The sequence below is a fragment of the Ambystoma mexicanum genome, chromosome 7q (genome assembly GCF_040938575.1).
Source record: "Ambystoma mexicanum isolate Mex_15411 chromosome 7q, UKY_AmexF1_1, whole genome shotgun sequence".
Lineage (NCBI taxonomy): Eukaryota > Metazoa > Chordata > Amphibia > Caudata > Ambystomatidae > Ambystoma > Ambystoma mexicanum.
Genome location: NC_090941.1, coordinates 746,718,736 through 746,745,632, shown reverse-complemented (window position 1 = coordinate 746,745,632; position 26,897 = coordinate 746,718,736). Strand labels below are relative to the sequence as shown.

General features: G+C 43.6%; 1 protein-coding gene across 3 annotated transcripts in view; it reads right to left on the bottom strand.

Moving 5' to 3' along the window:
* C7QH11orf65 (chromosome 7q C11orf65 homolog) overlaps nt 1–26,897 on the bottom strand; it is a 387,959-nt gene that overhangs the window by 318,835 nt on the left and 42,227 nt on the right. For all 3 annotated transcript variants that reach the window (XM_069640286.1, XM_069640287.1, XM_069640288.1), the window contains exon 2: nt 13,266–13,380. In XM_069640286.1, the coding sequence (XP_069496387.1) occupies nt 13,266–13,352 (87 nt within the window). In that variant the 5' untranslated portion in view covers nt 13,353–13,380. The remainder of the gene's footprint in view (nt 1–13,265; nt 13,381–26,897) is intronic.

Sequence of the window (26,897 nt, the reverse complement as noted above, 5' to 3'; positions counted from 1 at the left end):
GACAATTCTGTAACCTCTGCATAAGCTTAAGCGCCCAGTTCCCTGAGGGTGTGGTGCGCGGTACAAATAAAGAAAGTAAACTAAACTAAAAACAATGGTGGAGAGAACGCCAATGGCAACAGAAAATACTGAGCTAGATAGCAGTAGGAATATAATAAGTGCCACTAGAGCCTACAGATATTACTGAACTGTGGCATACATTTCGTAGCCATCATATTTACTATAACAATGTTGGGTCTGGGGGCATACTGCAGCGCATCTTTTATCTGAGATGCCCATCTAAAAGAAGGGGGTCAGGGGGTAAAACTGACATGGGATGACAAAACATTTCCAAACCTCACTAGTTTGCACAAGAACACAGCAAAAGTGATCACAGATCCCCGGGTAGTTGGAAATAATTCAAGTGTATTTAAGGTAAAAAAGGTATTGCACCCAACCCCAATTATGTTTATGGAGAAACAAGTTACCCCACAACCGACTATAAAACCTACCTCATCGTTCAGGAGAACAAACAATGGGCCTCAGACCTCCACCACTGTTACGAAAAATGTGTCCCCTTCCCCTATCATGTACAGACTGTGGGATATATTGGCCCACTCAACAGTACTTCACCACATCACCAAGCTGCCTGTCTGCAGAAAACAGCAAATGGCTGCACTGGCTCCTTTGCGCACCAGGACCTCAAAACTGCGTTTTTGCAGCAACAATAAAAGAAGGCTGCACCTTCTTGCCAAGCACGCAGGGCAGGATGGAACAAGGGGACACACTAAGGGAGTGTGCCAGTGTGTTCTTACCTGTACAAAAGAAATGGAGTGAAAAGGCAGCACTGCTTTGCTGAAAGCCCAAGATCTCCATTATAAAGGAAACATTTCACCTTTAAAATAATGCTGCTGATGCTATTTCCATCTGTTCTCCCTTAAATCACTGTGATTAATAAGGCCCTGCCATGCCCAGTATCTCATTGTGCCTCAGAAAAACCAGGCATGATTTCTGAATGACAGGCCCTGTCAAACCAACTCTGAGAGAAATCAACAAGGAACTCCACTTTTACTTGCACGGGAAAACAGGTTCATTTCTTTACAAATGTATCAAAGCTCAGTAGTTCAAAAGAGACTCCAGCTATCTGAGCCATGTCAGTTTCAATGCATCTGTGCTTCAAATAAACTACTGTGTAGAAGAAAATAACTATGGCTGCGAGGCAATATTGGGAAGTCAGATGGCAAAATCGAATTTGAAAGGAAATGCTAGCAGTTTTCAACACATGTGGAAAAGTGGGCTTTTGCAAAACTAAAAGGAGAAAAATGCCTGTTTGAAATATAAACTGTTGAAGGAAAGCCTGCCATTACCTAGCAATGTGAAGGGGTTTGTGGCTGGTGAAAATACATACATGGGCTATTTTATTCCACAGGTTTGTTTTAATTCAGGACCAAATATCAGATTTGCAAGCTGTCAAAAAAGAGGTTATTCCGGTTGCCAGAGTTAAAGCTTCCCCCTAGGAATGAAGCCATACCATAAACTTCCAGGACACGAAAGTGATAATTGCTAGCTTGAAAAACTTTAAATGGGCCAGGACAAAGAAAGATCACACGCTCGTCAGACATTCGTCTGTGCTCCAGGCTGGGACAATAGAAGTCTTGGGACACCAACCTGTGAAGTGAAGGGGGCCATAAAACTTTCAATCAAACTGGGAACCCCCACCCCACACAGGGCTGAAGTGACAGATGGTGGCAGCTGAAATAGAAAAAAATGGTCCAGTGCAAGACAAAGGACTGACATTTGCTTCCAAAGACTATTTTATAAATAAACTTTAAAGACGTTTTATCTCTGCAGTAGGACTTTGGAAACATTTAAAAAGTTTGCAGTTTAAAGGTTATTTTTATGGGCTTTCATTCAAGACCTCAAGGACTTCATTGCCGCAGGGGGAACACAAGTTACAAAGTATTGCGGATTACAAGAAAAGTATCCATGTTCCAAATGCATACTGAGATACCTGATGATAATCCACACATGTGTCTAAAGTTATAGAATTTTAGGCCGAATATTTCATACTGAAAATACCCAAAAATGATTAAAAAAGGACAAAACAATGTCTCAGAGATTGCAAGATTGGCCGGCTCTGCTCTACATAAAATATGTAACCTGATTATGTCATTTATTAAAGTGCCACAACTGTACAAATGTGTAAATTCTGGTATGACAGATTTTTGGCCAAAAGGGTCTGTGGGAAGTCTTTTTACATCATAAAATGCAAGCTCCTCAACTGAGTCACATCCCAGGGGAGGGAACCAACATTGATTGTCCAATCAAGTTATTTAGAGGCGAGCTTAGCTAAGCCGGCCCAGCAATATAGTCTATGATGTCACTATGCATTATAAATAAGAGTCCCTGACAAGACTCTAGACACACACTCTTCCTGACGTTCCTGCGCTGCATTCCTGTTCCATCCATCCAGAATCCAGATCTCAACTACAAGGCCAAAGCATTGCTGACCCTACTCCAGGGCCCACTGCAAAACTTAAGCAGTGCGGATCCTGTTCCCAGCAAGGCCTCAATTCTGAAACCCAACTAATCTCCCATTAAAAAGGAGAATGCTGTGGTATTCTTTTGGGAAGCATGCTGAACCAGCCTGGCTTGCTGCCCCCTAACTACATGCCATCCTGCTATCCAGCTGACCCTCAGTATCCAGTGACCAGAATTGCCATTCCAGTCCAGTGCCATCTGGTGCCCAGCTGTTAGCCAGGCGTGCTGCCGTGTAGTGACCAAAGCGTTGACGGTACAAAAATCCCAAAACTAAAAAGTGGACTGCGAGTATAATCGCCACCCCATAGAAACCCATAGCCTATCTTGTCTCCGTCCTTATCCCACTTTCTAAGTCATCCTATCCTTATCCTGGTGATTTGTTAAAAGTGTCAGAATTATCCCTGTAACCTTACCCTTGATTTCTAGTGCTAGCGCCATCTCTTTAATAATTTTGTCTTGTCTAATCCTAAGCCATTAGTCCTATTTCGAGTGATCGGACTGGTTTCCGCCAGGGTTGAGCGCTGGGGTGACAGGGTTGAAGTCGCGAATCAACCCTGGCGCTTACTGTGTCCATCTTTGGTGGCCTAGCCTGAATACTCTAGTGTAAAGTAAAACTGTACTTCTCACAACCGATTTCCTTTCCTATTTCAAAGCTCCATTTTACTCGAAGCGCACCTTTTAATATCTTGTATAACTCATCCAATTTACCAGCTAGAGACTTAATTGTTCCTGTGATACACCTCTACACCCCAACCAAAAAAATCGAAATCAGTGTATATCACCCGTACCGTTTGGGTAATTTCAGGCAGGAATTGAAAAATTGCAGTTTCCAACGTATCATTTTACTACAATCTGTTTTAAACTTTCCACTCATCTTCGAACTGTATGCTCTTGGTAATCCATTCTTTGTGATTGTTGGTGTCTTTGCATTGTTGCTTTAGTGAGGAATTATATTTGCTTCAAGATTTTTAACACACATTCATTATTTATTTATCCATCTCCGAGTGTCATTTCATAACATTGCAAGGGGTTTTTCTCTCTTATTTGGGGAGGGAAGGTCAGATTTGAATTCCGTTTTCTGTTTCTTATTCCTCATTACATACTGCTTCTCAGAATTGATTATTTTTGGGTTGAGGGAACCTTGCAGGGGGAAATCCTAACTTGGGTGCCATCTTTGTAAATCAAGAAGTACTCCTATTGCACTGTGCTGTGTATATGTTCCACTAGCAGGTTAAACCCAGTGCATTGCTCACATTCTCATTGTAATTATCTCCCCATTGGGGATTGCTGCGCCATATTAAAAAGTGTGTGATTTCTTTTGAATTTTAAAATAAATATTGTATTTTACCAACCAGCCTGGTTCATGGTCCATTGTGACCCGGTGTATTTGAAAAGGGGGTGTGATATGAGTGGTGTACCATCTCAATATTGAATCTATATCATCTCAAAAGATAAGCCTTACAGTTGTGCGCTGCATACTAGGCCGAGACCAAGGTGTGTATCGCCGGATTGAAATTCTTAACAAGACAAACCATTGCAGCTAGTGTTAATGAAAATGTAAATGATTATATTTTTTCAATGTATAATGAACAGACTGTAACAGCTCAAGGATTAATATGTACTAATGATGAAATGTGTAGAAAGTTTACGAAACCACCACAATCTTTTTTACCTATTAGAAGACGAAAGAGGCAGGCACGCCAAAACCGATATGATGCATACCATGGGTTGGGGTTAGATACAGTTGAAGACCTACGTCACCCTGGGCAGTCTAATAGCTGGTATTCTGTCATGAGTGCAACTGGGAAGAGAAGAACCAACAGCAGTTGATATGTGTGTTCATTGATACCCCATGCTTCTGGGACGCCAAAGATTTTAGTCCTGCAAGAAGCTCCCCTGGTAGAAGCCCAATGTCTCCTTCATCTCACACTTTGTAGAATAAAAAAACTGCTTCCAGGCATGCACAGTGAAACTGAAACTCCTTCCGTCAGATGAAAAACTTTGCAAAGAAGGGTCACATAGCACAAACTGTTTTAAGGAGCCGTTTCTGGAAATTGTAGGCACAAACTTTGCAGAGAACAAGCGGGTAGAGTCGAACTACATGTGCAAAGCAGAGGTGCTACGTGGCTTGTCGGATGAAAGACTAGAGTGGATGGACAAAACAAGTGCACCAACATGGGCGAACCACATCACCATGCTAACATGGGTCACCGCCCTCGAGAAACCAATAAAGTTCCGACAAGAGAAAGGCTATGAACTATGTTTCGATGGCGAAGGAAGGGTGCCTATGGGTTCTAACACAAATTGTAACAGAACCCTTGTCATTCCTGATCTCCGAAATTGCCCTCATGGACAATTACTGGGTGTGAGGCAAACAGGCGTACTTATACCTCCCGCCATCATGGAGGGGTTATTGTTCGCTTGCAACACTCCATTTCACCCCGCTGGTGATACCTGAAGAACACATCAGGGGGAGAAGGGCCATTAGAGCAATAACAGGCACCTCGACCAACTGAATGGCAACCCCCCCCCCCCCCCATCTACCAAATATTTCCTGAGCAAGAGCTACATCATCAAATATCTCGAAAAAAGCGCGCCTCCAACTACATATCCAAAGACTCCTCTGATCTCCTGGTGCAGATACTGGACGAATACAAATTCTTCAGCTCAGCAAACTTTATTTGCATCACTGATCCCCAGCATCCAGACAAGAAAAAACACCAAATGGCTCCAAATTGTGCGCTGGGAGCTCATCCAATTGGCAAATGACACTGAAGAAGGTTTTAACGTCATCAGGGTAGAACTCCAAGCACTCCGACTCATGACCATGCAGAACAGATATGTGCTCGACCTTCTAACCGCTATGGAAGGTGGTGTTTGCAAGAGAATCGGGAGTTCATGTTGCACATTCATACCTTCATCAGATGCTGAAAATTGGACACTGTAACATATAATTGCCGCTGTACATGATCTGGGAGTGAAAATGAGGAGGAAGCTGGGTACCCTCGTGGCTTTGAACTATCATGAAGATGTTGGTGCTTATCATTGTGTTCTTACTGATTTTCTGTGCTTGCCAGTTAGGAGTGCCGAGCAGTGCGATGATGATGGTGACAATCAGCAATAGAAATATAAAATATAATAGAAATATAAACAAAGTGCTGCACGACACCAAAGAGGCCCAAGTGCAGACAGGTGAAACAAATGAGCCCAAATACCGCATGGTGGCAATATACACACTGGGGACGTAGTAGATAATTATTACCACACCACTATTAAACAACCTCAAGATCTTGAAAACTATAAGGAAATGTGGGTGGACCTGGACGGGGAATGTATTTATATGACATGCGCTCCTGAAGAATATGCACAGCGTGGGGAAAGTCTAAGAAGTGTGTGTAGAGCATGGATGGCCATAAAAGGTACCCTCGCCTGGGACGAAGCAGTAAAAAAGGCTGAAGAACGTAGACGCACGGGGGGGTATTTGTTTATTTTAGGAGCAAAGAAAGGGGGAATGTTGGGGACGAGGTGGTCCAATCCCACCCCCTCACCATTCTCTCTGTATCTAAACCACATGTAAGCTAAGTCCCCACCACCACGATACCTGATCACATGACATAACATAGAAATGTACCCGTAACACCTAGACCACACCCGACTAATGAGTGCCATTTTTGTATTAGAGCAGACACCATCTTTTTTTACTAGGCCCAGAAATCATCTCTCTGTGAAACACTGCTCTCTCCATCCCCAGTGCCGCACACAGCACAGAGAACCCAAGCCCCCATCACTTCCCAGCCTGCTCCACGCAAATCTTGTTCCCACGGAAGTTCAATCACTTATTGTTGCAATTGTCCAGCATCACTTCCCCAGTTTATGCTCTCTGCCGAATGTGGGATCATAGCCAGCCCCAAGTACCCATCCATCTCCACTAAACTGCCCAGGACCTTTCAACCCCCACCCCGACAAGCTAAGTCCTACCAGCCCTCGACCCCACACCCTCTTTCATGTTGAGACCCAACAGACCACCTCACATTGGGCATTCCAGAGCACCCACCAAAGGCCTAATCCTAAAACTGTGGTATATTCTCCTAACCGCAACACACGTCTACCTTTATCAGGACAATTCAAACCAAACAGTTGGCAGATCAATCCCCTGGGGTGGGCACCTGGTTGCTGGGATAAAAGGTATCAAATATAACCCTGAGTGAAAAGGTTGAAATGCCAATATATTAGCTCACTTGACCTAACCACCTCTATTCATGCAAAGATTTTATGTGGATCATTATTTTCATATTATCAGTTCCTGTTGTTTAGTTTAGTTATAGAGTTATACTGCATGCCCGATCTGACCCTCACACGACAGAGATGAGCCCAGCCGAACCACGTGTGCCAGGAGCAAGTGGAAAAGCAACGCCCAATTAGCACCCGGCATCCCTTATAGTATTAACTGTCCCATAAGCCCCTCACCAACAGGATGCCAGACTTTGTACTGTATATGTACACATCATCAATGATGCTGTGTGCCCTTTTAATGTGATGCCCGTGTACTGTTTGGCAGAGCGCTCTCGGGCAGCAGAGTTCTTTGCTTGCATTTTTACTTTATTTAAAGTTTTGTTTCTCCTTGCAATTCATCTCATAGTCTCATTCCCTGATGGGGTGCATCCACTATTTTGTCTATTGGAAGTCACATGTTTTTAGGGTGCCCGCCTTCACGGGTATGAAAAGGAAAAGAGAAACATTCTGAATATCACAGATTTGCTTGTAGTTGATTCATCCGCTACAAAAAAGTCCAATATGTAGAGCAAGCCGTTGTCTTGGTTCCCTTCTTTTTTTAACTTGTTCAACTCAATTTGTCTATTTTCTTTTCTTTTCTAGGCCACACACTTTGGTATGTGGTGATCCACAAGGAGACCGCTCTTTCCCCTACCCTTTTCATTCTATAAATGCAACCTCTGGCCTCGCTGGTGTTGTCTTTTGGTTTCTAATTTTTCAACTAGGCTAAGGACACTCAGATCCCCATCTGGCCAGAGGGGGAACCTGATGACCAAAGCTTCCTGGTTTTCAACGTTTAAGTCAGAAATTGCTGATTGGGTGAGAAATAAACTCCCCGCGCCTCAATGTTGATAACAAGCATCTTTAGGGCACCTTGCCCACCAACACCTGGACTTTCAAGAATCGGTGGTTCAAATCTGCTATCTCTTAATGTTTACACCTCAGATCAGCCAGGTGTCTTCTGCCTTTTTCCAGCTTCATCTTCTGTGGCAGATTTTCCAGTTCTTTAAGTTGTCAGCTTGAATCTCGCCTGCTTCTGCTTCAATACATCCCTTTTTAGATTACTCAAGCTCACTTTAAGTGGGGCTTTATACAATCTTGGACAGCTCAAAGTTACTAAGCAGCCCATCTTATCTTTGATCGCAGACATGCCACACACATATCTCCTTTTCTTGCTTGACTTATTTGGCTTATGTGTTGTTGCTTGTCACACACGGAGCCCTCGTTTTTGTCATCCAAGTTCAAGCTCTATATTCCGGGGCACACTTTGCCTAAAATACAAATCTCCAGTTATTCAGTGAATATGTAGTGTGAATTATCTCTGGTCTGTATAATGGGGGGTGACTGATTATGAAACATCAACAGATTTAAATTAAAATAAAGCCAGTATCAAATTATGTTAGTTCCTGTTTAAATATTGCTGACCTCAAAACTAGTTTCTGCCTTTAAACAACTGAGATTGCATTCGTTTTTTTTTGTATTACTCTCATCCATTTGGCTCCTTTTTTTTGTCACTCGCTTTGACCAAAATACTACTGTTCTGCAGGAGTGCAGGGATGAGTAGTGGATAAATCTCCTACTCAGCCACATAATACTACCAACTACCAAATCTGCAGTGACCCCAATCCTAAAGATGAAACAGGCACATCCGACAGGTATACCTTCTTAGTCTCTTTAAGGTAGCATGGCCAATGGCAGGCTATACTCTTCGGAGGGTTGGGAGCTAGAACAGAAGCAGAACAAACAACAATATTACCGTGGCACCAAATAAGAGAACATCCCACTAAGATTCTATAAAAATAGGATACTTTAATTAAACTAAAAATACAAACACACTAATCAAAAACACTCAAGCCCTCCCCTATGAAAGAAGACACATAATAAGCAGATTTTGTAATGAAAGTGGCCACTCTGGGTCTGAAGACAGGGCTGCACAGGCAATCATTTTAGCAGCAATGTCAAGTTCACCGAAGGTGTCTTTTAAAAAGTTACAGTATGGGGCCTTGCTGGTCACTAGGGCCCTGTAATGCAAGCCAGGGGGAAATACCACTTGAAATGCTTTTAATGCTTGGTCTTGGGGCTCAACGGCATCAGGCCAGGCTTCTAGTACTTTGCATTGGGATGTTTGGGGTGGAGACATCGAGTCAGTTGTTCCCAATGGCTTGCAGGTGTTGAGACAGTTGAGTTGGCTAAAGGCAGTCCAGTGATGCAGTGTGGTCCTATAGCAGTGATTGGTTTTAATCAGGTGAAGAACAGGCAAGAGATGCGTCAAGCTGGCATCTTGAATTGTTTGAATTGGCTCAAAGAGGTTGTACAATGCAATGTGATTCTTCAGAGGCGACTGGCTCGAAAATGACTGGGGCAAAAGCAGGTGACAGATTGGGTTAGCGGCTTGACAGCAGTTTGAAAAGCGGTAAGTGTCAATGGCATCTCGAGATGCTTGCAGTGGCCCCAAAAGTGTCTCAAAGCAGTCAAACTGGTTCGTACATTTACCAAATCTGGAAAACACGGTACAGAGCTGTTGTTTATAGCCTTCTGTGGGAAGGGTTACCCCATACAGGGTCTTCAGGGGCAAGCTAGGTCCTTTGTATGGCGCTTCCCAACCAGGAACGTTTGTAGAGAACACTTGCAGGGTTCTGTCACCTCAAGTGAGTAGTGTCTTACGTACCAGTGGTCTCAGCTGCAGTAGGCCTTGTCAGCAAATCCTCCCAAATGTTCCTCTGGAATAGCTGAGGGAAAAGGCTTGCTCTTTTTTTGGAGGTCTTTGTCATCACCTCCATTGAAAAGGAATTTGGAGCACACTGTACTCCCAACAAAGTTCCAGGTCTAATACTTCTTCGGATATCCAAAGATGATTCAAAATGGTGATGGTCTCACCCCCTTAAATGGGCAATCTTCTACAGTGGATTGTTTGCCTTCTAGTCTTCTGAAAGGGGGTCCAATCTTGGCTGCTGTTTTAGAATCTTCTGCCTGGTGGTGCCATAAGCAGTGTGCTTTGTCTGCAGGAAATGGGGACGTTTACAGGAGGTTTTGAAGCCCATCCCCTGCGCATGTCGGCTTACATAAAAGAGTTTTGGTTAATTGACACCCTGGACAGGAAGGTCACTAGAAGCACAGCCAACACTAAAATGCCACAAAATTCTTTGGCCAGTATAATTGTGGATTACCATAACCCGTCAAGACGTACATTTGTTTTTCATCTGGAACCAGATTCTGGGAGCACACAATTACATCATTTAATTTAGATTTAGAATGGTCTACAGTAAAATGCAGATCATGGCTGTTGGAGAATGCACATGTCACTTTGTTCTGCCACGTTTCCAAACTACAAGGCAGCTGCTGAGAGGCGTCAATAACAGGCCCAGCAGAGTTACATGATTGCACTATGCTTTTCAGCAGGGACCATTATGAATAGGGCGTCCGGTTAGCAACGTAATTCGTTTTTTGTTAGTTTATTTGTGTGCACTTTGTGCATGTTTCCTCAATTAATTTTACCAAATTTTGGTTTTTAAATATATGCCATGTTTGTGTGGGTATAGGGAGTGAGGATATGGGCTATAGGGAGGGTTTGGGGAGACAACCCCACTTTAAAATAAATCATTTGGTGAAAAAGACAAAGTGCACACGAATAAACAAACAATGAAGAATAAACATGTTACTAAAAAAGCTCAGGCTGTTCTGCCCTCACAGGTGGGATTCTGTCACACTCATAACAAGTATGCTCCATAGAGGAGCTCAGATACAACAAGCAAAGTAAAACAGAGCAGTAAATGTGATCAAGATGAACAACATGTGATAGGCATATGTAAATGAGACATGAACATAGTGGATTCATGGTTTTGGTCAAAGACTTTCATTAAAATAAAAGGGGGTTGGGAAATGCCTCTCTGTTCCTACTCTAAAAGGTGTTTTGCTACCTTAAACAAAACCTACGGTTCTGTCCAAGGTTAGGACGTCTAAAGCAAACCGTCCTGTGTCCAAAGTACTATTCTGGCCCTCACATGTAAGAAAAATAACTCTAAGGTGAAAAGGGAAAACGTCTTTGGCCTTTAGTAGTGCACAAATGTTTAAAAAGGAAATGTGTAACTCCAACACAAAAATGGTACTGAAGGACAAAGTTCCTTGTTCCAGAGGGTGGTTCCCTTCCCCTGGAATTCTCTTCACTCTTCCTTGTATTTCAAGAATGTCTGTTCTTAAAGTTTCTTTTGATCAACCATAGAGAACAACTTGGCTGTTAGTCCATATCTTACTCGAAATCCTGGTGTACTCTCCTGCCAGGATTCCACTTCTTTTTGATAATTGTTCTCAACCTTTTCACTAGTCTTGTTATATCCTGATCAGAACTTTCTCAGGTACTGTATAAAACACACTGTTTCAACTTGACTGGTATACTTTTACTGCCAGTGCTTTTGCACTTAAATATACTTGCAACTTATATCTGCCTGGTATACTCTCCTGCCAGGGCTTCTCTTATCTGTATATATTCTTATGACTTGGGTTTGCCTGGTACACTCCCCTGGTATATTTTTCTGCCAGGGCTTTTCTCATGTGTATATTCTTGCACCTTTAATTTTGCTGGTTTACTCCCCTGCCAGTGCTTTGGGATGTGAGTATTGTACACAGTTGTAGACCAGATAGTCTCTTGTATCTGTACTGTCCTGTCTCAAATCTCCCTGGAATACATACATACTATCCTGCCAGGGTTTCTCTCATAGGTGTATGGCACACATTCACAAACTTGACAGTCTCTTCCGTATAGTACGTCTTTAAGAGAATTGTACTTGCTCATTCTTTCTTATTTGTTTTATTTGCATTTATTTGGGTTTGGCAGGCTTGCTGACACGCTCCGGTGTCCCCGCTTCCCTTGGGTGTATTCACTGGCTTTGGCTGGCATATGTCGGTTCTCCCACTGTAAACCAGTGGCAGCCTTCCGGCATTCTGCCTTCTCATGCCGCTTCTGCTTCTCAGATTCACATCCTCTCACGGCTCCTGCTTCTGTGCTCTACGTCTCTCTGGGCTTCCGTTCAGTGGAGGCTTTATTTAGGGAAATAAAAGTCTGTTTCTGATGATTTATATGTGAAATTTGGTACAGTGTTCTTAGTGGTTTTGAAGGACAACTCAGTTTTGATGTCTTGTGTGCAGAACCTGGAAAGATGTTTTCAGTGCCTTTTTTGGGGTCGATGAGGCGAGGGGTGACAGTATGCATTAGGGCATGGGGAATGGCGAGGGTATCCTCAAACGAGAAAGGGGAATATCATGTCTCGTCTGATGATGCCATAACACTCCCCACCCCCAGGGTCACTTCCCGCCCACGTGATCCTCCCTCATATAGCCGCCCCCCTGGTCAGGATTAGGTAGCGGCTGCCATCCCCTGACCAGATGAGGATAGGTCACCGCCGGGAAAGGAGTGATGACACCATCGGATTCATCACACATAGCTCATGTATTGCAGAGATAAACTGTTTATTTAATTAAAATGCTTCAATATTATCAGGGTCCGAAATTGCCAGGAGCTGGGAGATATTGAGCTCCTGGTGATAGCCAGGGGGAGCCTGGTTAGCTTGAAACCAACGGCTGCCAGGAGCTACTTTTGACTCCCCATGCAAGTGGTGTCATACAAACATAGCTATGTGATATCAACTGTGTACGTTTGTGAATGTGTATAAAAGGTGAATGAAAGGCACACCTAAATGACAATTAAGGCATTTTGGATAATATGGAATGGATAAATGTGAAAAGTGAATCTTTTGTACAAAGTTAATTTGCTGCGCATTATGCACTAGCTCCTGGCACTGCACAGGTAGTAGCTCGTGCCTAACAGGTTATGCCCAATACTCAGGAGCTGCTTTTTACTCCTGGTCAACAAATTCTAATTTCAATCCCTGTATTATAAAAGTAGGAGATTAAACGGTTTTCAATCAATAATCTCTCTCGAGTAGGATATAGATATCCTCCTCATTTACACCGAAACATGTTAAACCGACATGGTAAGTTACACTGCTGGAAGCAATCAATGACAGACAACATTTGAATTCACAGGTGCAACATAAATAAGTAGCCAGAGGAAATATCAAAATCATTAATAACCTTCTCTGACTACATTTCAAGACACATTTTATCCTAACCAGTTCATGAAAGACTAATATGTTCTACCTTGAAAGCAATTCTAATGTACAACTTCTACATGCTCAAGCCTTCCCTTAGCCATGGGCTCTTTTGAGGGTCAATAAATAAAAAATCTGAGTGCTCACAGATATGACATCTTGAAGACTTATGTTTGCAATGCAGTCATTAATAACACACAATCATATTTTACCCCTACATCTGAAGGTCAACATTTTCGGTTGAAGAATACACTAAGGGGTATAGGTTATTGGGGCACAACAAAGAGAACATTAACTGAACTAAATGCACCATAATGTGATTCCCTTCTAAATATATTGCTCATTTGTTTGCGTGAGAAGGATACTTACAATATGCTTTCTCCATGCCCTCTGAATTATTTTTGCTGCCTTCGCTCGATTTGCCATTATTTCATCACTGATTTTTGAAGCATCCATTTTCTATCTCCGTACTGTTACCAATGTTCTGTGACAAAGCAATAGTTTATTCACATAGAATATTGCTGCCAACAAACACCATCAAAACATTATCATCAGAGCATTAATGTATAATGAACACAATTACCATCTCAGTGCCATAAACACTAAGGTTGCATGCAACAATAGATAATTGAAATTAACCCAGATCACTAAGCAAACCTCTGGAACAACCACAATAGAATCAACTGTCCTAGAATTACATTGGTAGAAAAAGAGGCAATTATTAGTTTCTTACCAATAATTAATTGACTGAACGTGTTTTACTCCAGTTTAAGCGCGGCCTAATTCTTTAACCCTTCATAGTGTTTGTTTTAGTGCTGGGCTTGTCAGGCCCAAAGATGCTAACATTCATAACATGCAAATAAACCCAGTGGTAATTTGATATGTACATTTTCGCACTGCTGTTCATCATGGGCATAAGTAAAACATAATTGGATTTTACTGTTCATTCAGTGAAGAACCCATCCCTTATCTGTTTGTTCCATTCATTAGAAGCAAATAGGGGGGGAAATAAATGGGTTCCATTTTAATGTGTCTCAATACTATCCAAGATTATGCTCTTGTAAGAGGCTTTATGACAAACGTCTTGTGCTGAACAAAATAGCCAGTGGATTACTGATATGCGTTAGAAGTTGAGTGAAGATTTTATATTCCTATGCCTCTTGATCAGTGGAACACAGAGACACGATGACTGCAGAGCTATTCCGACTGAGGCCTCGGGATGCTGATGCCCAGTGTGATGTAATAGGACTTAAACAAGCACCCTGTTCGATGTCTTATGATATGATATGGCATTTGTAACCCGCCTATACACAAGTGTTTCAAGGCGCAACGAGGCAAGGAAGAGGGAACAGAGGGAGGACAGAGACAACGGTCTTACTAGGCCAAGTGACATTGAGATCACGCAAGTGCAGGGGAGGGGAGGGTAAAAGTTCCAGGGGAAAGTGGAAGGGGCAGTGCTGTACATGGGATCAAAACAACAAGAAGTGTGGCCAGCAGGTGGCAGGTGCAAGGGTAAGTGCAGACAGCAGGTGTCCAAAGGTGCAGGTAGGGGGACTCTAGGGTTACAGATACAGACCCAAGTGCAAGGGTTGCCGGGAGGCAGTGCGGGTGTGCAACTGGGTGGGTAGGGTCCTGGGCCCGAAATGAGAGGGTAGCTCGGTGTCCAGTGCAGTATCAGACAGGGGAGAGGAAGAGAGAAGGCAGAAGCAAAGAGGAAGGTCTTGAGGTACTTCTGGAACCGGAGATGGTTCTCCTCGAGTTTCAGAGAGGCAGGGAGGCTGCTCCAGAGGAAGGCCCTAGCTGAAGAAGGAGATCTACCAGGTCTTGAGGTACTTCTGGAACCGGAGATGGTTCTCCTCAAGTTTCAGAGAGGCAGGGAGGCTGCTCCAGAGGAAGGCCCTAGCTGAAGAAAGAGATTTACCATCAACTCCTTGCTTGGAGAAGCGACTGACCCAGAGGGAATTGGAGGTGGAGGAGTGAAGAGCTTGAGTAGGAAGGTATTTACGAAGAGAGAGTTGGAGGTATTGAGGACCCAGGCCCCAGAAGGCCTTGTGGACAATGCAGAGGGTTATTACCCCATTTAGTGACTGGTGAGTCATAGCTCAGATGAGGCTCATTGCCCATTTGTTGACAGGACCTCGAAATGCCGTCCCTGTCTCATGACAGCCAGCACTTGACAGGCAAACTCATTCCGCTTGGGGTAGCTGTCATGGGAACTATCCAAGTAAGAACAAATGAGTGTATCCTTGCTACCTCTCATCAAAAGGGAGGTATATTTAGTCGACAGATCCTAAAGGTAAAGTCCGTCTAGCAGTTCTACAAGTTCGGTGTCCTGAGTTAGAGATCCTGAGAATCAATCAGAACATAATAATATCCACCCACTGTATCAATATACTCAGTGTTGGTAAACATGTATTTATTACATTCAACAAAAATCATAAACAAATGTTTCTATAGACAGTTGTGACATGAATAGTATCTGAACCAACAATTATGACAAATTACAATCATTTTTTTTAAAAGAACAACAAAACAGTGCATGATGTGCATAGTGGTGTGTCAGTGTCAATTATACTGCATTGACAACATTTTAACACATAAATTCAAAGGAAGAGAAAGAAGTGCTTATTAAATGAGACACAATTCTAAATATTTTTCGGCTCAGGTGCAGACTAATTATTCACAGAGTCCACTACTCTGTTGTGCCTAAGGGATTTCGAAATTGCCCTTAGATTATATAGATATACTTTCAAATCGACAATGAATGTTCCAGGGTCTTGAGATCAAACATATGTTTGCCAATGGGAACCATCCAAAGCGCAGTCAGATGTTGTGTACTATCCTATGTGTTTCTATGCGGAGCGCTCCATTTTGGTTTGGGCCACCAAACTGAGTGCAAACTAGCACCAAGGCTGCTACATCAGGTGTCTCACCCATTACCTGCCTGTGTTTCTGCACCTACATTGGATTCTGGAGGCTGGGGCACGACTCCCCTCCAGCTACCAACTCATGGCATAGCAGGTCCCTCAAGAGACTGCATCTTTGGAATGTTAATGCCCATTTTAGAGCACACTTTGATAGCACCTTAGAGGTGAGGAGGTAGGAGTAGAGGTGGTAAGGATGCATGTTCTCCCCACCTTCAGACATTTTCTGGGGGTATCCACCCAACTCACTGCACTTGGTAAAAAGCCATTTTACTGCACATTCTGCACCATTTACAAGGGCGAGTGCTGCAAGTCCAGGGAGTAGGGGAAAGGCGAATTTGGGGCTTTAGAGTATGGGGGTGTGGTAGCAGGGGGAATTTGAAGCTGCCCCCCCCCCATAGAAAATGCTGCAAAAAGAAAAGCACTGCAGGATCAAGTGATTTTGGGTTGAAGAACCGTTATCACCCTAGCGCTGGTTCATTGAACTAATGACTCTTTGTATGATTGTATACAGATTTTTACAGAGAATTGGAGCAGTCTTGTTGCTTATATTTGTCGGTGATTTATTAATACACTCAGCCGGCACGTGTTTCGACCCATCATGGGTCTTTTTGAAGGCGTGTGTGGTGATGACAAAGCATATATTTTATTTGATGAGTTCTGTCAATAGGTTCCCGTTGTATAAACCTGTGGGCCACTGCATCAAGATGGGTGGTTGCAGGCTGATTGCAAAGAGCCGAAGTATACACCATGACCAGATCTGAGCCTAGACCCCGATGCTCCAAAGACTCCAAGCCAAAGTACCAGCACATGCAGATAGACAAAAACGTAAAGCCGAGTGAATGAGTAGGGGTGTAAGAGTTATGGTGAGAACAAGTACCTTCGGAACTATCTCGTGAAAAAGAGAATAATATACTAGAATTAAGGAAGATCAAGACAAGGAAACAAAACTACACTAAATGCCATGTTATTCTTCCACTTTTGGAGGCAATGTGTCCATGTTTTGAAACAAAACTGAAATAAATAGTGTGACACCTGAAATGTTGAAGGTTAAGTAATCTATCCCTCCAAAATTCTGGTAACACCTGCTATCCAATGTAAACGTACCAAATATGGGACTACTTTCATCAGACACTGATTAAAGTTCTGTCACGTGACCTAATCAAAGATACCTCTTTATACGTCAGGAACATACATCCTTGAGAGTTAATGCCCCCAACCTTTTCAATATTTCAGCAACAAAATACAAACATACACTCCTATAAAATAAGCCAGATGTCCTATATACGCGTAATGCTTGTCGTGGTACCCTGTCCATTTCTTATTTTTTAGAGGTGAACCTTTAAAAAGTCTGACCTTTAAAGGTCGTGTGGGAAAAGAGATTGTGTTGGCATATTATTTCTAGTGCAAAGGTAGACAATGCACTAGAGAGAAACTTTGACAAAATAAAGTTCGTTTTTGGAAAATGTTTAGAAACAACTGATTGCCTTTTTGGAAAGATGCAAGAGTAAGAAATGCTAACTAACATTAATTTAAATATTTCCTTAAAAGAAGGAAAGTGTGGTAAATAGGGAAATGAAGAGGTGAAGAAAGAAAACATGTTTTAATTAATGAAAGAACTCTATATTTTGCAACGTTGGCATATGGAATAAGGCATAGTTATGATTAAGTGAGGTTGTCCATAAGTTTCAGTAACTAACTTGTCTTAACTTTTGAACCCTTCCATTACGAATTCTGAAATAAGGAAAATTTCAAAATATGAAATAGATGGCTTCATATTTTTTAAAAATGTGTTTTAATCGCGTTATGAACAGATTTTCACATTAGGTTTTCCTCATACAGAAAAGTGATTTTTTTCGCCCCAAACATCTCAAAATTGCACCCTTCATTTCAAAAATCTTGAAAACCGATTTTGCAAAAAAGTATGAAAATTAGCTGCCCAAATTTGGGATATTCACATAAAGATGTGTCTATACATCCCGCTTGCACGCAATGAAAGTACTACAACATGTTTTTGTTGAAGGACTGGGAGCAACAACAAAAAACCCAGACCGGAGCAAGAACGGAATCAAGCACCGCCAGGGAATGGACTGGGAATTGTTGTGCCAAACAGAAATGAGACACCAAACACCCGATCTGCCAACGCCAGAGGGATCCCAGGTGGATGCTGGGGCAACAGAAAATGAACTAGGGGTGAGAAGAGAAAGCAGGGGAGGCAAACCGAATTGGCAACTAAACATCAGCACTTACGGAAAGCTACAAGGAAAAAGGTCATTGGCACTCCAAGAACTCAAGTTTACAGTGGTGTAGACACTGGGTCTAAAAAACATTGTGGACGACTGACTGTCGCGTCTGCCACTGGAGAAGGAGGAGGCATCACCCCAGGAATAGGATGCTTGGGCAGGAGTAGCTCAAGCGCCCTTCAAAGCAACCATGGACTGTCACCATAGCAGCAAGTAAACAAATGCGACACTGAGATGGGCGCAGTATGTCGAATACTAGTTCAGGGATGGCCACAACAACCTGTAGGGGTAAGTGCTCAATTTCACCAGGTTCACAGAAAGTTATGGTTAGCTGGGACATTTCTGTTGAGGGGTGATAAAATTGTTCCGCCAAAGGAGTATGTCCTCTAATTTTCAAATCGGCTCACAAGGGTCACTTAGGGTGAATTGTGACAAAGCATAGAGCAAGGGAATGGTATTGCAGACCCACAACAAACACTAATTTGAAGCAAATGGTTGCACAAGTCTCATGTACCTATGGAATCTCGCGTACACCCGGTGCAGTGCCACCTCATCCCTGGGAAAAACGAGTGCTGGATATTATTGGGCTACTAACGGTGACGGAACAAGGAGGGAGATGTATTTTTGTATTGATGGATAATAAATGGCTGTGGGTAGAATGGTATAATGATGCCAGTGCAGCATCAGTGATGGGTTTTCTAAAAAAAAAACATTAGAAATGATCGGTTCCTGTATACACTATTAACAGATAACGGGGTTTAATTCAGGTCAGTCATTGTTGCAACTTTTTATTTATTTATTTATTTATTAAGTACAGCTGGTGTGCAGCATGAAACCACAGCAATCATTATTATTATGGTATTTACTGAGCGTGGACCTAGCTTTGATATGCAACGGAGCGCTTTGCAGAAGTATAAAACAATACAGATGCATAACAGAGGATATCTGGTCAATCCATTGACAACCAAAGCATCAACAGACATACCATCGAATTATATGCAACGAAATTCCATTCCATCGAATAGGCATTTAGTTGTATATAATTCGATGGATCCATCGAAATTAGTGGGGTTAGGGTTGGGGCTAGGGTTAGATTAGGGTTAGGGTTGGGGCTAGGGTGGGTTAGATTAAGGGTTACATTAGGGTTAGTGTTGGGGTTAGGGTTAGATTAAGGGTTACATTAGGGTTAGGGTTGGGGCTAGGGTTAGATTAAGGGTTACATTAGGGTTAGGGTTGGGGCTAGGGTTAGATTAAGGGTTACATTAGGGTTAGGGCTGGGGCTAGGGTTAGATTAAGGGTTACGTTAGGGTTAGGGTTGGGGGGTGGGCACTCCCACCCCCCCCAATATACAAAAAAACATTAAAACGTTACAAGGAGCTGGCCAGTAACGAAATTCCAGCACTGGACAGCTCCATGTAACGTTTTAAAAGTTACAAAACAAAAGGATTGAAATGCTATCTTTTACATGTAAAAGTGCATTTCCATTTAAACCAGTCCATTTATATTTTCGATTGACTGGTTAAGATGGAAAGGCACTTTTACATGTAAAAGATAGCCTGTCGATGCTTAGGCATTCAATCCTTTTTATTAGATGCTTTGGTTTGTCGGTCGTCGTTTTTTTTCCCGATCGAATCACTATAAACTATAACAGAGAGCTTTTCAGAGGTAACAACAGAATAGATATTCTGCAGGTGGTAGGATACAGAGGGGCACAGAGGAGGGGTACAGCTGTACCCGGTGGCAGGGGGGAGAGGGGTGGGCGGCATCTAGCGAGTCAGCAATATATTGCCCAAGACAGAATGGCATGGTAGGAAGAGTCAACCGTGTCCTGAAGGGAACACTCCAATTAGCCAGGATGCCAAACTTAGATGTGGAATTGCTTCTTAAAAACATGGTATAGGCCTACCACACTACAACGCTTTGTAACCTCAAGAGGCAGGACACCTGTGTGCCAGATGGCACGTGGGTGGTTGGACACCTCAAGTCCCACCAGAGTAGAGAGGGAAGGACTAATCCAAAGGTCAGATCAGTGCCAGGCTATATACAAGATATGGTTTGTTTGAGAGGCGTACACGTATTGTATTGTATTGTAATTTATTGTTTATATAGCGCTCTTTCCCCATTTGTATGGCCTCAATGCCACAGTCCGTGTGTAGGAGGTTCTAAGAGTATAATTTAAGAGATGCTTGTGCTCATTTTTGCCGGTTAGGATTTAGATGGCTGGCTATTGAACTGGATATCACAGTCCTTTTGATGAGAAGCAATTACCCTGGAGATGGATGGGGATGCAGATTTCTATTCATACATCAATAATCAAAACGACTCAGGTAGTTGGCAAAAGGAAGACTGTTTTGTTTGTTTGTTTAATCATTTATAATGCGCACCAGACCCAAGGGTATCAGGGCGCAGCAGTTTAATATCAATTATCTAAAACAGGGAGCATAACGAATATCAACAAACTCGCTTGATCCTCTTACTCAAACATTCTTAGTAAAAACTGAGATTTTATAAGAAAAACTAGTCATCGATGATGTTAACCTACGTATGTACCAACGTCATCCTATGTGGCAAACTACAAAAACCTATGCGTATGGGTGATGGGTTCTGGGTGAGCATCTAAGTAAATGATCTATACTAGTATAAAAAAGTGTCAATATGTGATTGGCTACTTAACATCAGGTGGGGCAACTAAGCCCTCCCTTAAAAATTACCACTATTAATGTCACTAAATACACGACATCCCATTGGTTTACACTACTATAGGACCCCTAAATATGCAGTCCTCTACAATTGGTTGGCACTCTAACCTCTGTCAGTACTTTGCCACCTACGTCTAGCAGCATGCAGGCTGGGCATCCAGGTGCTGGTGAGCTCGTCTTAACCATTGCTTCCCACCAATTAGCATATCAATCCATCATCACCTCAGTGGTCTACTGCCAATTAGACTTTGAAGCTCGGCCTTGAGAGTGTTCTTAGCGCTGAGAAATTTAGGGAATGAAAAGCACGGTCTGCCCTCGTGCGTAGGTGTGACCATCTCGTTCATCCAACTTCATGCTTCCATGTGACTAGAGACCATGGAAGCGATCCTTTTGGTGCATTTAACACTATTTTTTAATAAACCTCTGACGTCTTCCTCGTTATGTTCATGCCTTCTGAACAGGAGTTTTGTTCTTTCACACGATTTTGTATCCAATGTCAGTTCACTCCAGTTTGAGAAGACCTTGGCTTCTTTGGCTGACCCAGCCTCGTCTGCTGAGATTCACTTTGTAATTCAATTTGCTTTTTAACTGCGACACACTAGAAATGAGGCCTTCTTGTTGCTGTCCAGCACTGCTATAATGCGTAGTGGAAACATCCATCCTTTACTTGTCCATAGGTATACAGCGCTTGCCGCAATATATTCACTATAAGCTAGCCTCACGATGACTTTGTCTTTTGCATCTGTACATGTGTAAAATGACTCAATGTCTTCATCTGTTTCTGTGGCATAGGTTTCTTCACCTTGATCCCAAGATGTGACTTATCCTTGATACTTTCTTGATGCCTTATAGAATATTTGCATTCCCTGATCTCTGCATCTCTTCTATGTACGTCATCTCAGCTCTATTTGACGTATACTGGCGATGGTTGGTGATGTTACCATTCTTCTTTACCGTTTATTGGCTCTGCTTCTATAGGGATTTCATTCAAATGGCCATCATATTTTCTTGTATGCAGGTATGGTTTTCTCAATGGGAACCTTGTCTCCAGGAGTCTCTTTGCTGTCGGTATTTTCACAGGTAGTGCACAGAGTCCATACTCTGCCCTTTGTTGGTTCAAATGTTCTATGTACCAGTCACATACTCTGGTTTCCAACATGCAGGTAAAGGGGCGGGACAGTTGAGGTGGAGGTACTTAGCTCCTCCTCTACACTCCCCCCTCTGGGCGATTTATCGACCACTCTCTCATCATCCTTCACATGCAGGCATTTTGGTTAGAAGAAAGCTTCTTTCGGATCCATATCTTTATGACTTCCTTTAGGCATCCAGCAGATTTAACATGCTCATCTTTGTGCCATGTCATTAGACTACATTGTCCACTTGGACTGCAATAGATCCATCTTCCTACATACTTCTTATGATTCTTTGGATACAAGAACTTCGTCCCCTCAGGTGCATGGATAATGGCCTTCACAAAGTCTCTGATTTCTTCATCTGTCAGGTCTCTGGCTTTCCATCCGGATCCGACATCGATCATGATCTTCATCCCTATGGCTTTCTTGGCTGTCTTCTTACATTGTGAGATTATCTTGATCACACAAAATCCAAGCAACACCAACACGATCAGGGCTCCAGGAAAATTGAACATGTCCGCCATCCATTGTGGAATCCAAGAGAAGAGTGACCCAACCCAGCTGTCATCAGCAATGTTTTCTACTTCGTCTATCATCTGACCATGGAGCTTTGTCAGCATGTCTAGGGCCTCCGTCAGGGTGCCATTCTCGACATCATGAGAAGGTATAAATGTGCAACAGCAATGTTTTCTACTTCGTCTATCATCTGACCATGGAGCTTTGTCAGCATGTCTAGGGCCTCCGTCAGGGTGCCATTCTCGACATCATGAGAAGGTATAAATGTGCAACATGATTCTCCGATTTTTGCACAAACACCTCCATCCATTGCTGTAATCATATCCAAGACGTATCTATTCTGAAGAGTCATCAGTCGTATAGCGCTCATCTCTTCTCTGATAGCATTGAATCCCTTTATGGTTGTGTTGATTGTCTGTAGCAATTCCCATCTGGTGATCTGTAGCCACTTGGTATTTGCTCCAACCTGGATTCTCTGCATTAAAAAATGAAGCTGAACATTGATGAGTTCTGGCTGAACAGCCTGTGCTCATACGGAATAGAGTCAAAAGCTTCTATTGACTTAGCTGAGAAATAGTTCTCTCTCTTCATCCTCTGTATAAGATCCACAGATCTCTTCTTCCTCAGGTGGGCATCTGCTTTTGGAAAACTGTCAAGATCTAGATCACTTTTTGGAATCACCAATGCTGGAACATGGACATTTACTAATGAGCATTGTCCTCCCCAAACCCTGGGTAGCTTCATGTATGCCCAGGATCCACAAGCCCAATAATGATCCATGATAACTGCTGTTCTATGTACCATTCTTGGAACGTCAAAGATTCGAACACAGTTCTGATTCCCTCCAACTTTTTTTGTTCCATTATTTCTGAAGAACAGCTTTGAACTTTCCAATGGCACTATCTGCAAGGGCCCTCCTCTGTCTTCGACCCAAGTCAGTAGTTTAGAAATTCCTGGCCATAATGGACTGCAGCCATTCTGCACTATGTCAATGGCAGGTTTCTAACAACCAATGACCACCCAGGCTCTGCAGATCACCACACTTCTTCCCATCCGTCTGGTGATAACACCGATCCCCAGATCTGCATCTGTCCTTTGTTTTTCCATCTTCGAATGTCCTCTGCAGATTTTCCTGAACTCTCCAATCAATTTTTTGTTTACCTCCCATCTGATTCCAGCTCCTTTTACTCCAGGCTTTTCATATCTGATCACATGATTCTTATTATGGGCTCTGTTTCTTGTCTTTGTATCCTCGAAGGAAAAGTTTTACTCTGCTCTAAGATTTCTCACAGAATAGGCATTCACTTGGAGTATGACACCTCTCAAGATTTCATTTGGGGCTGCACTGTTTTTTGGGTCCCTTAGGAATAGGTGCACATCAGTGTCTCTTCCAACAAGATGCGGGTATTCTTCAATCAGACGATGGAAAACTGTGATGCTGGAAATGCATCGGATGGACAGGGCCTCCGTATCCTTGTCCTTTACTGCTTTTTATCGTGTGTTCTGTTGTGTTTTCCGCACAGGAGTTCATGTGGAACTCCTGGCGGTGCAGCTCTCTTTCTTTTGGTTTGGTGAACGGACCCGTGGGATACCCTTATGGCACCCATGGGTGGGGGTACAACCATGTGCCCCTAGTGTATGTTTTTGGGCACCTGTGGGTGGCCCACAGAGCAGGGTATGGGCTGGTGGCAGCTCCATGCTGAATTTGACAGGTGCGCAGAGTATCCTCCATTTTGGGATACCCCGGCCCTACCATTGGGATCAGTTGATTCCTGATGGAAAACAAGATGGCCCCGGTGGCCTCTTGCTTTCTATTACCCATTACCTTGTTTTCCCAAAGTCCTGGGAAGCCCTGACTCTGTCCCTTCCCCCTGACTGGCTGTTGGATGGAAGTGCCATATATGGTGTTGTTGTGAAGGCCCAGTCAGACTAGCTGGAGCCTTCCCGCTGATGTATGTTGTGGGTACCTCCTGTGGGTGGGACCTGGGTGAATAGAGTGTGTGACGAATATGCATTCCGTGTTGTGGGTGTCTAGTATCTGGTGGTTGACACAATGACTGAGACAACCCTGCCCGAAACCGGTATGAATGAAGCTTGGAGTGTTGAATGGTTCGGTACTTGTCCCAAAACACATAACTTGTTGTGAGTGTCTGGAGAGAAGTGAATGGCCTGAACACCTCGTGTGCCTGATTGGCTGCCTGCCTGCATGAATGCCCGTAGTCGTGATTGGATGCTTGAGTGTGACCCAGCGGAATGAATGGGAGATCAACAGTATATCTGGGACCTCTCACTGCTAGGAATCGTGTTCAGAAGCTGAAGTCTCCACTACGACGAGTAACTGGATTAACTGACGCTTGACCTTGAAGCCCTGCTGGACGAGAAGACTTGCTGTTGCTCTTCTTCACAATCTGAAAGCTGCTGTGCCTCCAAGGACTGACCCAGAGAGGACCTGGTAAGGCGCCCTCTTCCCGAGCTACGAGGGACCATCGTGCACAGCTGATCTTTGCCAACGCTCCCTGGTAGACAGACCTTCAACAGGCTGCCGACCCGATACGGGGACTGCTGCGGAACTCCAAGGAGAAGCACTCGGACTGTTGTCCGCCACTGTCGACGACCGCCGTCGCCGACCGGAGCCGCCGTGCTCCCGTTTGCCTAAGAACTTTCATTGATCATCGGACGCTCTCTTCTGCATCGCCATCTGCTTGTCTCCCGCTGGAGAAGGCCCGACCGTCGACGAGTATCCACCGGTGGGTTTCCTGCCACCTACAGACCGTAGAGACGCCGACGACTCGACGCCCTTGCTGGGCCTCAGTTCTTCATCATCTCTTTGCGGTCCAGAACTATTGTCACCGAGGTACCCCGCACGCCTCTTCCTTGCAGGACGCCAACGCTCTGTCGTCGACGAGCACCGCTAGGAACGAAGCTGTCACTTCCTTACCATAGTTCACCCTGTTCACCGTCGGACGTTCGAGGACCCGTGACTCCCGCCTTAAAGGGAGGGCACTCAAGAAGGGCTGTCGATTCCCCGACACCGAACGCCAAGTTCCCCGACACCTCTCGATGATCCGTGGCTCCCGCCTGAAAGGGAGGCACTCAAGAAGGATCGGTCAGTGCATCGTCGGAGAACTCTACTCCACCAGGTACATTCGGGGGGTAAAACCTTAACAGGAAGAAGTAAGACTATTGAACATTTGGACTGGGCTTGTGCTATATATCTTTATTTACAGGTTGCCCAGGTGGGGGGGGATCTCCACACAGAACTGTGTCTAGGTAACGGGGCCAGCATTCTGCCTATTGATTCAACCATCTTGCGTTCCTTCCTATCTCTATTGCTGGTTTACTCGTTATTGATCTGTGTGCCATTTTAACCGTACAGTTGATGCACTTTAATGAGATTTGTATATATTTATCATTATTGACTTCCAAGTACAAAGTGCGTTATTGTGATCGTGTACATACCTTTGAATATTAATTATATAAAGACTGTGTTTTCAGTAATACAGTGTGTGGACATTCCTTTGTGGGGGTTCGGGACCACACTGTACTTAAGAACCAGCCCGCATCACCTCCTGAGAAGCTAGGCTTGATTGCTCGTCCATTGCTACCACAATAGAGAATCTTGGCTGGGGTCCTCTGTGCCTCTCCTCTACCATATAGAGAGGGGAAGTACAGACACCCCCTACCGGTCTTTACAAAAACCACACCTACTAGTCTGTGAGTATCATCAGCGGATACGGGCATTTGTCCTTTCCTCAGTATACTCTGGAAACTGCAGAATTTGTTCGATTATTGCTGTGAGCAACCTTCTTACTATTGGACCATTCTTAGGATCTTGCAGAAAAACAAACACTAATAGTTCTCCCCACAATAGCTGGATACGTGCGCAGAATGAAGAGAAAAACTTCAAATATGATCCTTGAGACATTGTCATTGGGAATCACCATGGGCAAATCCAAACAGGAACTCAGTGAGAAATGAATCAGGGTACTGCACCCTCTTCCAATTGTCGAAGATGAACGCAGAATTTGTCATATTTCTCTTCATATCAAGGCTTAAGCATGCCCGAGTCCAAAGTTAATAATGCTCCTGTGGCTTTAAGAACACAATCTGTTAATTTCACCCTGAAATGACTGCACAGAGTGTTCGCATCAGCTTCCCTTAACCCTTTCAGAGATGGCTAAAAGAGTGTCTCGAACCAAGCCACAGTCCAATGAAATCTTTTCTTTTACTCAACAGCCTCTGCGTCCTTTTTCCTCGTCATAGACCTTGTCTGCACTTGCTGAGGTTCTTCCCCGATGCTTGCTTCTGTAGGGGGTGGGGGCAGAGGGGTATCTCCAGTATAAACTTTGACGTTGCCTAAGAAAGTCCAACCGCATCTGCCTTGCACTCTGACTGCAGACGGCGTGACGTCTTCCACAATGAAAGGGCCGTTAAATCTTGGCTCATGCCGCTTCCTTATGAAATTACTGATTAGGACTGCATCTCC